At 42.9% G+C, this 13,978-nt stretch overlaps 1 protein-coding gene across 1 annotated transcript; it reads left to right on the forward strand.

The window, feature by feature from the left end:
• Positions 1–109: 109 nt before the first annotated feature.
• On the forward strand, positions 110–12,080 carry psmb2 (proteasome 20S subunit beta 2). Its single transcript, XM_079367387.1, has 6 exons — positions 110–251; positions 689–811; positions 1,562–1,632; positions 10,401–10,563; positions 10,929–10,978; positions 11,839–12,080. Exons 1-6 carry the CDS (start codon positions 161–163, stop codon positions 11,938–11,940), a joined length of 600 nt encoding a protein of 199 aa, XP_079223513.1. The 5' UTR covers positions 110–160; the 3' UTR covers positions 11,941–12,080.
• The last annotated feature ends 1,898 nt before the right edge of the window (positions 12,081–13,978 follow it).

Below are 13,978 nucleotides of genomic sequence, written 5' to 3' on the forward strand. Positions count from 1 at the left end.
CGAGTCGCTTAAGAAATGACGCTTCGGTGTTTTTCCGGTGACGACATCAACCCTCGCCCATCAAATCTAAAACTTTTGCTGTGTAATCTGCACTGACGAGGCTTATACTCGCCTTCTTTCTCAAGAGAATTACTCAGACTCTTTTTTTTGTTCATAAGCCATGGAGTATTTAATCGGGATACAGGGACCTGACTTCGTCCTGGTCGCGGCTGATAATGTGGCAGCCAGCAGCATCATTCAGATGAAACACGGTATGACAACGCGTTAGCTTAGCAGTTAGCCACCTAGCCGGCTCTTTTAGCAACACCTGCTAACATACCTGTTATCACAATAGGTGCTTAAATGTTTTGCTTTCGCATGTCAAGATCAATATTAAACGTGTAGCCCCTCCCAATTCTTATATTTCATCACCAATTTTTCATGTAATTCGTAATCTGAGCGAACAAATGTAGCTGCGGCTAGCTCAAGGAAACGTTAATGTTATTTCTGTTTCATTTTCTGATAACAGCGTTTAAAGAGGCATTGTTATGGAACTTTTTTATCAAACTTTATTATTTATTAAATGCATTAAACTTGTTTTAAAGTCAGCATGGCCTGCCCAAACTGGTTTCTTGTTAGTGAAAGTGAAAGTAGTCGACCGGAAGATAATGAAATAATGCTCCTTGTGGTTTTTTGTTGTTTCTTTCAGACTATGACAAAATGTTCAAACTGAGTGAGAAGATCTTGCTCCTGTGTGTTGGAGAGGCAGGAGACACGGTGCAGTTTGCAGAGTACATCCAGAAGAACGTGCAGCTCTACAAAATGAGGAACGGTGAGTAACTGTGAGATCTGTTGTTTTATAAGGATGTAACGAGTCACAACAGGATCCTATCAGGATGTATTTTAAAAGAATCTAGAGGTGATCGGAGCTTCTCATTGTGCTGTTGATTGATTGAATGCTGCATCATGTGGGTTGTGCTATTTGTGTAGTTCTGTCTCTTGTTGTAATATTTGCACTCAGTTTTTCTCTTTAATTTTCTTCTTCTTGTCTCGGGAAGCCAAAATGCGTACCAATGTCCGCTTATTACAACAACCAACCGTGTTGCTCTTCTACTTTCCTCACTGTGTGACATAGATTTTATTCTCCTCTATTCTGTGACTTAGGATCTCCTGTATTTATTTGCATCTTTTCTTCCTTATTAAGCTGAAGGTTCAGAAGTATCTGTAGTTTCTCTGCAATCTATAAAGGGTAGAGTGCAAGTCTGCAGGACCCTTCAGATGTAGTCGTAGTAATTTATGCCCAGTTGAAGAGGGGAAGATATGCGTGGTAGAAATGATTTCACCCCAACCAGGAAGACACAATCAGATCAAGTTTGTAAACATGAATATCCATCAAACAACAAACAACTTTAACCACCCATCTTGTTCGTATAAAATCTTTTTGAATCAGCCAGATCAGATCAATCACTTCGGATTGACGTTTACGTGAAGCATTTTTAGTCTGATCCGGCTTCTTATTCTTATTATTTGTGTCCATTTAAACAAAGTTATTGAATGTGGTGTTTGTTTTTATTTTTATTAGGTTATGAACTCAGTCCATCAGCAGCAGCGAACTTCACACGAAAGAACCTTGCAGACTACCTTCGAAGCAGGGTAACTATCCCAACACTCACGATACAACGATCGGCTTTTACAACGCAATCTCTGAAAGACATCTCACGTTTTACTATCAACATAAAGATGCAATCTGTGCTCTTAGTCGTCTAAATAGACGCGTGTCCTGGGGCGTCCACGCACTGACTGACAAACCTCTCTGTGAGCACTGTGAAGACCATTCAGAGTTTAAACAACATAACTGCCAGCAACACGATTTTTAAGGTGGAATTTAACAGTTTATGAGTTATAAAATGAATTTTAGTAACCTATGTGGGCATGCTGACAACAGAAGAACCTGGAGCATTCTGCCTGTAGTTAGTTATGTTCACATGAAGTAACTTTTTGTGAGGTCAGTACACGGTACTGTTGTGATCCATTTTGACTTATCACATGTTAAAAAAAGAAGAAGAAAGAAACAACCAAGCGTTCTTTGCAAAATCATAAAACATGAGCTTTGTCAAGAATGAATTAGTATTTATTTGAGCTTGTTATTTTAAATCATTTGTCCATTGTTGGCGCTGATGTTTTATTTAAAATCTGGAGTCTTTTACTGTCAGCCCGTTAAAGCTCCATCCGCTTCCCTTTAAGTGACGGCACTAACCATTACTTTGTGAGAATAGTTTTATAAAGCCCAGGGAAAATGTTTGGCCGTTTCATAAACCAGTAAGAGGAGAGATGTGACTGTAAAAATAACCATGACTTTATAACTGTTTGAGTTTAGGAGCACATTTTCTGCATAGAACAAAACAACTTATAATAAAAAACAAAGCTCTTTTTTTTTAGTTATTTTTTTTAGCCTTTCATTCTTAATGAGATGGTATAGCTGAAGAGAGACAGGAACCTTTGGGAGAGTGGGGGACGACATGCAGTCGAGGACTGTGGTCGGATTCGAACCCACAGGACTTAACGTTGAGTTCATAGAGTCTGCATTTGGTTTTTGTTTCAAATTGAACATTTAACAAAAAGACTGTATGCAACCGTCTCTCCTCTCCAGATGTGTCCTCAGGTTAGACCTGATTCCTTCCTCTGCTTTGATTACACATTAATAAATATTGCAGCGATTTGTTTTTTGTCCTGAGTTACTGCGGCTTCAAAGATTTGAGGGACTGATGTCGTCGGCCCTTTCTCACACACACACACACACACACACACACACACACACACACACACACACACACACAATGTGCTCTTTGGGGACAATTGATTTTGTGACAAATTCAGAAAAAAGTGAATGTTTCAGACTTTAGCACCAAACTTGGAGAGACAAATTAAAATTAAAAATAAAGTTTCCTAAATATATTGACTGAGCTGTAATGCGGCTTATTTGCCGGAGGGGAAAAAAAATCGATTTAGTTTTACTTAAAACACTGCGATTCCTTGGTATTACACGGTCACTGAGATACAGAGGAAAATGTGTAAGAAAGTTCAGGTCACACAGATATTGACAGAATAGAAGCCGACCAGGCGCGTGCTGCCGTCTTTCAAAGACGCCCGCTGTGATTCCCTTTGTGATGTCATCATGTCCTCTCCGCTCGGCTTCATTTTTATGCTTCTCGTCTGACGATGTCTTTCTACCTTTTTGTGCCGAAGCAAAGCAACTGCTCTTACTTCCAACACCAGTTATCTCTGCACATTTCCTCAGTAGCTAATTGACGCTGTGTTCCAGTGGTCATCCTCTGAATTAAGCAGATTCATCATGGGCTGATGAGGGAACATACCTATAACCATTTTAATTCCTATTTGAACTTAATTACATTCCTCTGTTAGCACTTGTAATCTCATTTAGCTCCAGGGAAGCTGTGATAGAATCACAAATTAATTCCCATAAGTTGAAGTAATATTCACTTCAAATTGAAGGGTTGGTGTCTGTATGTGAGAGATTACTCAACCATGTCATAAATGTTTCTATATCTGCTTGAAATGACTTTTTTTTTTTTTTTTTGGCCCAAAAGCAAATTGAGTCATTTCAACACTACAGAGAGACCGTGTTCGTCTTGATGACGTATTAGGAGTGTTGGCGTTCGTCTGAAGATCAGGTGGCAATTCAGTCTCAGGTGCGATTTGTACTCGTCTTTATCAGCTTGAGACGTCTGAGCCGAAGCCGTGGATTCATTTTGACAGAGCCAGGTACATTTGTCAGCTTGTTGTGAGTGGTGATGAAGGTTTCTCCCTTTGAGACTTCATGAACACACCTGAGCCCTTACTGCTGCTGCCCCCCCTCCCCCTCCTCCTCCTCCCCCTACCCACCACCACCAACCACACCATCATCATCATCCCAACTGCGCACTCACTGTTCCTGTATCATCAAACATGTGACCTGTGAATCCAAACGTAAAGAAAAAAAACAGAAGAGTTGAGGTGCAGAATTTTCCTCCTCTCCTGTGCATGCTTCCATTTACAACCAGGCGAGGTTAGCAGCTAATTTATCGGACTGTGTGTTTGTGAGTCGGCTTGTTTATTCATGCAGAACACGTCTCCAGAAACTGCAGCGCTTTTTGAAATTATTATGTGTGTCCTTAAGGCCGAGCAGAGAACTGAGATAGCTCCAGAAGCAAAACAGCCGTTAGACCTGGCAGGAGAGTCAGAAATACACAAACAAGGACTGGATGAAGGTGCAAAGAAATCCACTGAGCACGGCTTGTGCTTAGCATCATTTTTGATTAATCGACTGTAATATCCTCTTAAGTTTCTCCAGTCCTTAAAGGTGTCGTCCGTGCAACAGTCCAAAACCGAATACTCGTCATTCATTTAAAACATGTCAACGAAAAACAGCTAAGACGCTGGAACCTCCAAATCCTTTACAATGTGCCGAACATATGAGCGATCGCAGAGCGCCGAGGTCTCACGGCTTTTTGTCGTCGTCGTGACGACCGAGGGTTCAATCATATCTGACATCGACACTTTGCTGCACATCATCCCCTACTCTCTTCTCAACACTTCCTGTCGAGCTGAAAATGAACTAATTGTTGAAGGGATGATGTTCAGTGGAGTTATAGAATGAGTTCATTTATCCAGCTAACCAACTTTTTAGAGAAACGACTTTTTTTAATTTGGAAAAAAAAAAAAAAAAAGGAGCAATCTAAATCCACAAGCATCAAGAATAATCTACAGAAATCAATTAATCAAACGTAAACCGAAAACACACATCAGACACACAAGACATAATAATCAAACACAGAAAAGAAGGCCAATAAAAATGTGGAGGAAACAAACATAAAGCAAACACACGCGTGTTCTTGTACACGCATGGATGAACTAAGCTCAAAGTAGTCGTTGACTCCTCAGCCGTGCGTATATGTGACACTGATTTGAACTTGTCCTGCTCAGCTGCTTGTGTTTGAAGTTGTAACCTGCTCGGCTCGAGTCACTTCTGCTCGACCCCGGCGCGCTGCGTCTCTTTCACTAATTTGTTCAGAGCGGTGCAGCCGCTGCTTGTCACAATACGCAGAAGGGTGAAAATAATTACAAAAAACAATTAGTGTGGCAGTGGAGGGAATGTGGGACACATCGAACGGGGGATAGAGGAGGAGGAGGAGGAGGAGCAGCGGGGGTCTCAGGGGGGAGGCGAGCAGGCCCAGTGGACAAACTTGAGTGTGAGAACGAGAAGGAGTCAACACACACTCTCTCACACACACACACACGCACATACACTCTCACACACACACACACACACACAATACACAGCGGGCGCACAGAGGGACCTATAGGATCAGGATCGTTTTCATTCTGTCAAGGTTGTACATGTTGCGGAGGATAACATTTATATTCATGTCTTGCCATAAGCAGCGAGTGTATCGTTTTTTTTTTTTTTCTTCTCCTTCTTCGTGCCTCACGGTTATGAATCTGGTTTTATGAGTGCAGGATTTACTAACGCTGCGTCCTCAGGAGTGCTCAGAAACTGAAGCAATAGCACTTTCTCCTCGGCATCCCACACCTTCCTGCAGCTATGCTCCTCTCACATTCATCAACCTCCAGAGTACACGGACATTTGCAAATTATCTTGTATAAACAGATTTTTTTTTTACGGTGTTTTTTTTTTTTTTTAACCTCCAGAACATGTTGAGTTGGTAGACTCTGTAATGCGTGCTGTCGAACTAAGAGAAACCCTCCATGAAGGTGGAATAAGGTTTTTAAAGAAATATGAAGGAGATACGTGTGATATAGCAGTCTGAAAAAGTTTCTGAATTATTTGTGACTTCAGCCAATGTGCATTATTCTTATTCTATAGAGTTCAGATTTTGTGAGTTTCAAGGTAACGTATTTGAAAGTTCTTCCTTTGCCTGGAAAAAAAAAACCTTGACCGTGTTTAATGAAGAGAGAATAAAAAACAGCTGATCCTCACCTTTCAGAATCCTGAACGAGTGGATTCAGAAAAATACTGAAACTTGATGAAAGTTGTCAGAATTAAAACGACTTCATAATCGTGACTTTGACATTCGGACAAAATGTTCCTCCGAATGTATTTCACAACAACACACGTGTGCTTTCATTAGGCATGGGATAACATGAAAACCTGGCCAAAATATTAGTAATGAATTTTTATCATCCTGGAAATGATGAATTCACTTCACTCTCTGAAACGTACTGGGAGAACTTTACCTTTGATTTTGTGAATACACATTTTCATTGTGCTTAAAAAAGACGCATCGTTTAAAACGAAGAACAATCAATGCAGCTATAAAAACATATAAATCTATTATGATCCGTCAGGTAGAATGCTGAAGCCTAACACAGTTTAATCAGGTGGCGATGGTCACATGACACACAGCATGAGGTCACCTGAGTTCATCAGAGTCGGCCTGTCTGGACTGATTTCACACACAGTCATTTTAAATTCCTTTAAAAACACCAACAACAAAAAAATCACAGAAAGCGTTTTAACGGTTGTGTATTTGATCTTTTTTGTTTCCACACAACGTTAAAAGACGAATCACATGCAACATGATCAGCAGCAAAAATAAACTTTGACACCACGAGCTGATTTGTGAACCGGAGACTGAGTTCGTTTTTTTTTGAATAAAACAAAATGTTTATTTGTTTGGGGGGAGAGAAAAAAACCGCCTGTAGTCCCAAAGACTGCGCTCGGCTCCAGTCTGGGGGAACTGGCTGCATATGTTTGAGTTTCTTTTAATTAATCTGATTAAATCAGTGCAGATTAAAGTTCAGCCCAGACAGAGAGGAGAGATAATGATCTGCTTTTGTACATCACATCCCCGTTTCCTTTTTTCTACCATCCTTAAATCATTTTCTGACCCCCCCCCCCCCCCCCCCCCAAAAAAAAGTCATTGCATGATTCCCACTGGCATGTCCAAAGCCCTAGGTTAAAAACCACAGGCTGATAAATTAATCAGTGGTATATTGTTAATTCTGATGGCCTTATTCCTGCAGGATAAATTACAGATGAGTCCTTTAGTCTGAAAGATGTCATACCCGAGTGGCTGCAGACCTCCGGGAGGTGTAGTTAGCTAAAGTCAGCAGAGCATGTCGGCGCAGAGCGAGTGAACCCCCCCCCCTCCACCCCACCCCACCCCAACCGTTCACATACGACCGTGTGCTGCTTACCAGCCCGCCGTCCACAAAAACAACTCGGCTAACCTCTGGAGTGCAGCGTTCACTCAGGCTTTACAGAGACACAGTAAATAAAATCACCTGAGGCCTCGGCTGTGCTGCATGCATATCAGTAATGATACACATGAAATTCACCACAAAGCAGAACAACAACTGCAAAGTTTCGGGGGCATAGAAAACTCAGCATCTGTTTGTTTTAGCCGACTGACTGATGTGCTGAAAGGTTCTGCTCAGACCGAATTAAAAAACAACAAAGATTTGACTGATAGTTAATTGAATGTCGCGGCGATCTTCGCGGGATTAACGGGGTTAAATTGTTGCAGCGAAACTCGGTGAAGGCAGATGGCTAATAGATCGAAAAATTGGACGTAGCCATGACGCCTAAAGGCCTCCCAGCCGTCGGTTTTTATCTGCACCATGTTGGAAAAAGTTACAATTTTAAGCTTTTGAAGTTGGAGTCTTTTTTTCTTCCTGTAATCCTGATAAGCAACAGTTTGTCGCTTCATGCTGCTGATGTGCAGCTGGCCCCATATGGCTTCGGAAGATATTTTGTAGCACGGGCACACAATGGGCACAAATAATTACTGGCGCCATATTGCACACGGCTCCCCTGCTCCTGCACAGATGAACAATTAATACAGCAGATTGAGGAGAAATGCCAATAAAGAGAACATGCCCCGGGGCAGGGTGCAGAAATAAGGAGGGAGGGAGGAAGGGGGGGGCGAGGGAGGAAGAGTCGAGTTTTAGGGGGAGTTGGTGATGATTCTTTTAACGCTCTGATCCTTATTCTGCGTCTCAACTCGAGGTGTTTCTGTCCGAACCGTCCACTAACGCGTGTTCAAAGAACAGAGTGACCTTTTAGACGAACACTCGTTGGCGTTCTTCCAAACGGTTCAGGAGAGATTGATGCCACTCTTACGTCTCTACACGAAATATAAAGCTAGCGCCGCAAGTTCGTTTAAGATTAGCCTAGCTTAGCTTTGGGTCAAAGGTTACAGAACCAGCTCAGAACGTGTTCAGCTCGCAGATAGAGGTCGAGCATCAGCAATTAAACAAACGACTGAAAATGAATCGAGAGACATTCAGATGAGTTACACGTCGCGCAAAAACGTCACAAATGTTTAGCTCTCTGGTCTCAAACGAACGGGACGCTGAACAAAATGTGTTTACAACATTGTTTGTTTTAAAGATCAAAGGATGTAGGACGTCAGTCGTGCGGTTCCCCCCATTTTAAGAAGCGGGCAGGTCTTGAAGCTCCGCCGTGTCATCTATCGTAGATTACTCTCTTTGTTTGTTTGGTTTTTTTTTGTTGTCTTCTTCTTTTGTAGTTTAAAAAAGGTTAGCATGTTACGAACATTACCGCTACAGGATTGGAGCGTGAGTGCCGCCATGTTTGATGGGTTTAAAAGATTAAAGTCAACAAATGAATAAACAGAACTAACACGTTGCTCCTTTTTAAACGTAGCGTTGGTGACTGGTTCTTAACGTTGCACTGAATCACGCTAGCAGTTTCCCTCTGTTTCCAGTCATTATGCTAAGCTATGCTACAGAGTTGAAAGGTGATCGTGTCAGGTCGGGGCTTTTGTTCCTCCGCTCGTCTTGTTTTGGCTGCGAGCGCGGCGTCACAGCGGGCGGGTACAAAACGTATAATAGAAAATAAAGAAGCGTACATGTGAAATGTTTGCATGTGAAGCCGGGTGTGAGTTCAGGTGGCTGCTTAACAAGCTGCTCGGATCCCTCAGAGGTGACACGAGAAGCGAAGGTTATTTTGATGCCAAGTCCGTATTATTGTTACATTGTAACCAGTGAGACAGGTGTGTGGTGGGTGGGGGTGACGCCACTGGGGTGTTCACAAGCTCACAGAGGAGTTAAAACACACACACACACACACACACTTAGATATTCATCCTGAGAAACACACCTCTTTCTCAGGAGTGTGTGTGTGTGTGTGTGTGCACACTAAAGCCTTCTCCACGGGGAGCAGAACAATCCTTATTGCCCTCGTGGCACATACGGTGCCAACGCACACGAGTCACAGCAGTGAGCAGGTCGGCTGAGAGGTGAGGCCAGGTGGAGATCACGACTCGTCTGGCTTCGTATTATGAATCCCGTTTGCCTCATTCTAAACGCAACCTTTAATTTCCTCTTGCATGTTCATCAGTGCAGCATTTCTTCAAGAATTTAGGCCACAAGTTGTTTTGAAATCCCTCAAAATTGTCTTGCTTTAAAGGGATTTTTTTTCTAAACGGGTTTTCGGGGGGGTAGGGGGGGGACAGCAGCGGCGAAGAGAGAAAATGAGTGTTTTGGAGGAAGAGAAGGGAGAACGAGGCTGCGAGCGTAAAAGATGTAATTTAAAAAAGAGAAGATGAGGGGGGAGGAGGAAGGGGCAAGAGAAACGACTTCAGAAGTTTTTAATGAGCCCTGGCACGACTCCAGGGTGAAGAGGGGGGGGGGGGGGGGGGTTAGAGGAGAGGGGAGGGGGCGCAAAGGATGGAGCAACAGGGGTGTTGACTCCCTGCAGATGTCACACTGCCAGTGACGCTCTCGAACACACACACACACACACACACACACACACGTACATGCTTACCTTCTCCGTCCTGTGACGCCCTTTCACCTTTCCTCTCTCATCTCGCCGCACGCCACTCCATTTCTTCCATTTTTTTGGGGGGGGGGGGAGTTGAGGAAGAAGTTGTACTTTTCAAGCGCTCAGCGGTCGTGAACTTGTTGATGAAAGGTGTTTTTAAAAAGATACGTTCTGACGTGCTGAACGTCTTTGTAGCCGCGTGCTAATCGTAATGTTGTCCCCTCTTTAGTTGGAGAGACGAAGTCTAAATCACTGTGACGGTTTACTGCACTGCTACTGTTCATGTTCACAACTTTGTCTTCAGATTCAGCTGATGGTGAAACAGCGCTCACTCTAAATATATCCAAACAGTGAATCAAACATTTCTCCGAATACGCTGAGCTAAAATAACAGAAAATATGTGTATCAACATTTTCCAATAAAAGATTGAATGACTTTAAAATCCATCTTATAGATCTGAATGTTAATCCTCCTCTCTCTCTCTCTCTCTCTCTCTCTCTCTCTCTCTCTCTCTCTCTCTCTCTCTCCCTCTCCCTCTCCCTCTCCCTCTCCCTCTCCCTCTCCCTCTCCCTCTCTCTCTCTCTCTCTCTCTCCCCCTCTCCCTCTGCAGACTCCTTACCACGTGAACCTGTTGCTGGCGGGCTACGATGACGCAGACGGCCCTGGTCTCTACTACATGGACTACTTGTCTTCCCTGGCCAAGGCCCCCTTCGCCGCCCACGGCTACGGAGCGTACCTCACTCTGTCCATCCTCGACCAGCACTACAGACCGGGTCAGTCCACAGATCCGCCTCGCAGGTTCACTGACAAGGTCATGGACTTTGTTTTAATACTCACTGAACGGGGGTCTTAACCTTGGACACACATCGCCCAATATATCGAGTCATTTCTTGTTTTTGATGCACAAACAAGACGACGTGTTTCAGTGATAGAAAGTCTTATTTATATTTATGTTTATACGTTGTCCAAGCCTCTGTGTTTTTTAATCAGAGAGTGGATCAATCCGATCTCATCTCGGTGTCTTATTAACGTTATTTGTGAAAGTGATCACAGTAAGAAGCAGACTGCAGCTTCTAGGTAAAGTTTGTGGTTCGATTGGACAGTCGTCTCATTTAGTTTGTTTTTGTTTTTGTTGAAGATCTGACCCGAGAAGAGGCCGTGGATCTCCTGAAGAAGTGCATCGAGGAGGTGAGATATAAAGATATAAAGAATGCAAAAATGGCTTTTCATTTTGGGTTTACTTTGAATTACACTTGTCTAATTAATGAAACACTTTTAGATGGCTTGTTTTTATTATATACATGTTTAAATTATGATGAAGAGAAATGCAGTAAGTATCACTTTTAGAGAAAGTGAAGAATACTTGAGGGAGTCACATTTCTCGCCTGCTGATACTAAACTGTTCGTCTCTGACGGCCACAAATCGAACAGCAAGCACAAACACAGTTTAGACTTTTCAAACCTTCTTGTGTGTTTTGTGTTTGGCTCTCGGAGAAAAGTCTCTTCGATCCTCTTTTTGTCCTTTTGGAAACGACACAACTCGTGAACTTTGAGAAGTCACACGAGCGGTTCTTTTAGTTCGATCCACGGCTGTGACCTCGCCGAGGGGGCCGCCGGCAGCCTTCAGCGGGCTCTCTGACAGCAGACATGTAAACAAAGTTTTTTTTTGTTGTTTTTTTTTTATGCAAACTAACCCGCATTGTTTCATTTATTGATCCATTGACGTTATTGGAATCTGCCCACAGTGAAACCAGAGAGCCCGTAGCACCACTGAAGGCGTCGACCGACCCTCCCAGATAGCACTAAGAACGCCTTTAAAATCATGTCTGCAGCCGTCTACAGAGGTTACTATTCATAAACATGCCAGGAGACCAAAACATGTGGACGAGATGTGTTTAAATATCTCAGATAGAAAGACTGACTGGAGTTCAGAAATGCATCTTAAACCCTTAAAATAAAGCTCAGAGTCCATGTTTAAAAAGCCGGTGTTCCTCTTTATATTTCGGATTCTTATTCTTAACGCCTCTCCCTCCGATTTCTTCCTGCAGCTGAACAAGCGCTTAATCCTCAACCTCCCCTCCTTCACCGTCCGTTTGATTGACAAGGAGGGCATCCATGACCTGGAGAAGCTCACCTCTGGCGCTAAGTGACCGCTCTCTGCTTGACTACCAACCCCTCACGCCCTCCATTCTTTCTCTCTCCTCATTTCTTTCTTTTTTTTTTTTTTTTGTACCGTTGACCTCCTTGCTCTTTCTGTTCCAATAAAAAGTGACACACAGTTGAGATACAAGCTCTTTGTCCCTGTGGTGCTTTCTCGTTGTTCTCTAGTCTGCTCATCTGCACATGGAAAGAGAACAGCCTCCTGGCTGTGTACTTTTGCACTTGTACTCAGCGACTGTGTGTAATGTACACACTCGCTCATGCTTGTACACGTGTAACAACACACACATGTATAGTGTTTCTTTAAAAGAAAGGGTTCGCTTTAATCAATCCGCTAAATGACCCAAACTCTGTCGTGGTGCTGAAGAAAACCAGGTTCAAGTTTAAACAGTATTTTAGGCCTCTGTGCGTTCAGTAGTTTTATAGTTTTGGTTCAAATGTTCAGGACTTGTAGGTCACATGGTTTACTAGTTGTGTGAGTAATGTAAGTGAAAATATTCTCACGTCTTTGCAGTCAAACCGAGCTGTGTTCTTAGTGATACCCTGAAACTAAAAATAGCTACATATCCTTGAAGTTAATTAAAACATGAGAAAATGGGGGGCCTAAATAAAATTACCATAGAGTTGTATCAACACCTCTGACGCAGTGTCAGCGAATGAATAAACATTTTAAGGAAGGAATCAGGTGATGTTGCACAGGTGTTCTGATCCTCAGCCAGGTTTTCAAAACAAATCCACGTCGCTTCAGGAGAAAAAAAATCTATTTTTTAAATATTGTACCTGATCAATGTTTCAGAGCGTCTGTTTGTTTTACCTCCCGCTGATTCACCACGCACCCTGAATTTAAATACATGGAGTCCAAACAGGAGAAAACAACAGCACTACTACTTCACCAAGAGGAAGGTCAACAAGCTGAAGATGCAGACGGACGAAAGTATGCCGGTGTGTTTTATTGGTATAAATAATCTCAACTCAAGGACATTTTTATTTCACTGTTTTTCTCGCTCTGTTTGCAACACTTCCCAAGGTCGATAATAAAGTTGAAAACAAAAACAGCTTTTTCGATACGTGGGAAAGGACATTTATAAAAGCCTGTATGTTGATTGATGATGATTCTGTGAATACTTCCAGTTTCTTGCAGAAGTCATGTGAAGGTAAAAAAAAAAACAGTTGGCGTCTTCTTTTTGCCTCATGTCGATCCACCTGGGACCCTCAGCCGACCCCTTCACAGTTTCGAGAGCGAAAACTTTAAGCTGTGGCAAACAAAAAAATTCGAGAACATTTCAGGAGTCGAAAAAAAAAAAAAACAGCTTTACAGCGTTTTTTTGGTGTAACACAATGACAGACCACGTGGACACAATAAAGACACTTTATTGTCAAAAAAAATTGTAGCCTACTTAAATAAACTAGAGGGGCTGTGGGTTAGTCAGTCAGATCTTTATTTAAGGCACAGTATGTTCAGACAACTGCGGAAGAATTAAATCTTTTCTTTTTTTAAATGTACTGGATAGTGAGATGTGTTTCGAAGGAGGATCTTTAGCAGCTTTCTAACATGTAGCAGCTGGAAACACTATATTTTGACTGCACAGAGAGAGTGTTACAATAAATAAGCTGTAAATGGAAAATCCAGGCCAGCAAGGTGGTAACATCACATAAGTGTGTGTGTGTGTGTGTGTGTGTGTGAAGTGAGACAGGATGTCTGTGTGTGTCAGAGATAGGCAGAGTTAGACAAGCAGTGTGTGTGTGTGTGTGTGCGGCTCTATCATCACCGTCTCCTCTCTGCTGCACAGACAGGTGATTAATAAACATTAAACAATCCCTCCTCTCTCAAACACACCGGAATCTGACGGGAAGAGCAGCATATGTTTGCCTGCAGGCACGGGGAGAGATGGAGAGCGGCCCCGCTGAGTGTCAGATAGAGAGAGTCGGGTGGGCGGGGGGAGAGGAGGGGAGTTAGGTTGGGGGGGGGGGGGGGGGTTGACACAGGAGGGTAATGAGATAGGAGGAGAGAGAGGGACATACGGCAGG

The sequence above is a fragment of the Symphodus melops genome, assembly GCF_947650265.1.
Source record: "Symphodus melops genome assembly, chromosome: 18".
NCBI lineage: Eukaryota > Metazoa > Chordata > Actinopteri > Labriformes > Labridae > Symphodus > Symphodus melops.

Excerpts from the sequence above, each read along its gene's own strand:
- psmb2 (XM_079367387.1), top strand. The coding sequence starts at position 161 with ATGGAGTATTTAATCGGGATACAGGGACCTGACTTCGTCCTGGTCGCG. Across the intron at positions 812-1,561 it reads GCTCTACAAAATGAGGAACG|GTTATGAACTCAGTCCATCA; the intron begins GTGAGTAACTGT and ends TATTTTTATTAG. Across the intron at positions 10,979-11,838 it reads TGAAGAAGTGCATCGAGGAG|CTGAACAAGCGCTTAATCCT; the intron begins GTGAGATATAAA and ends TTCTTCCTGCAG.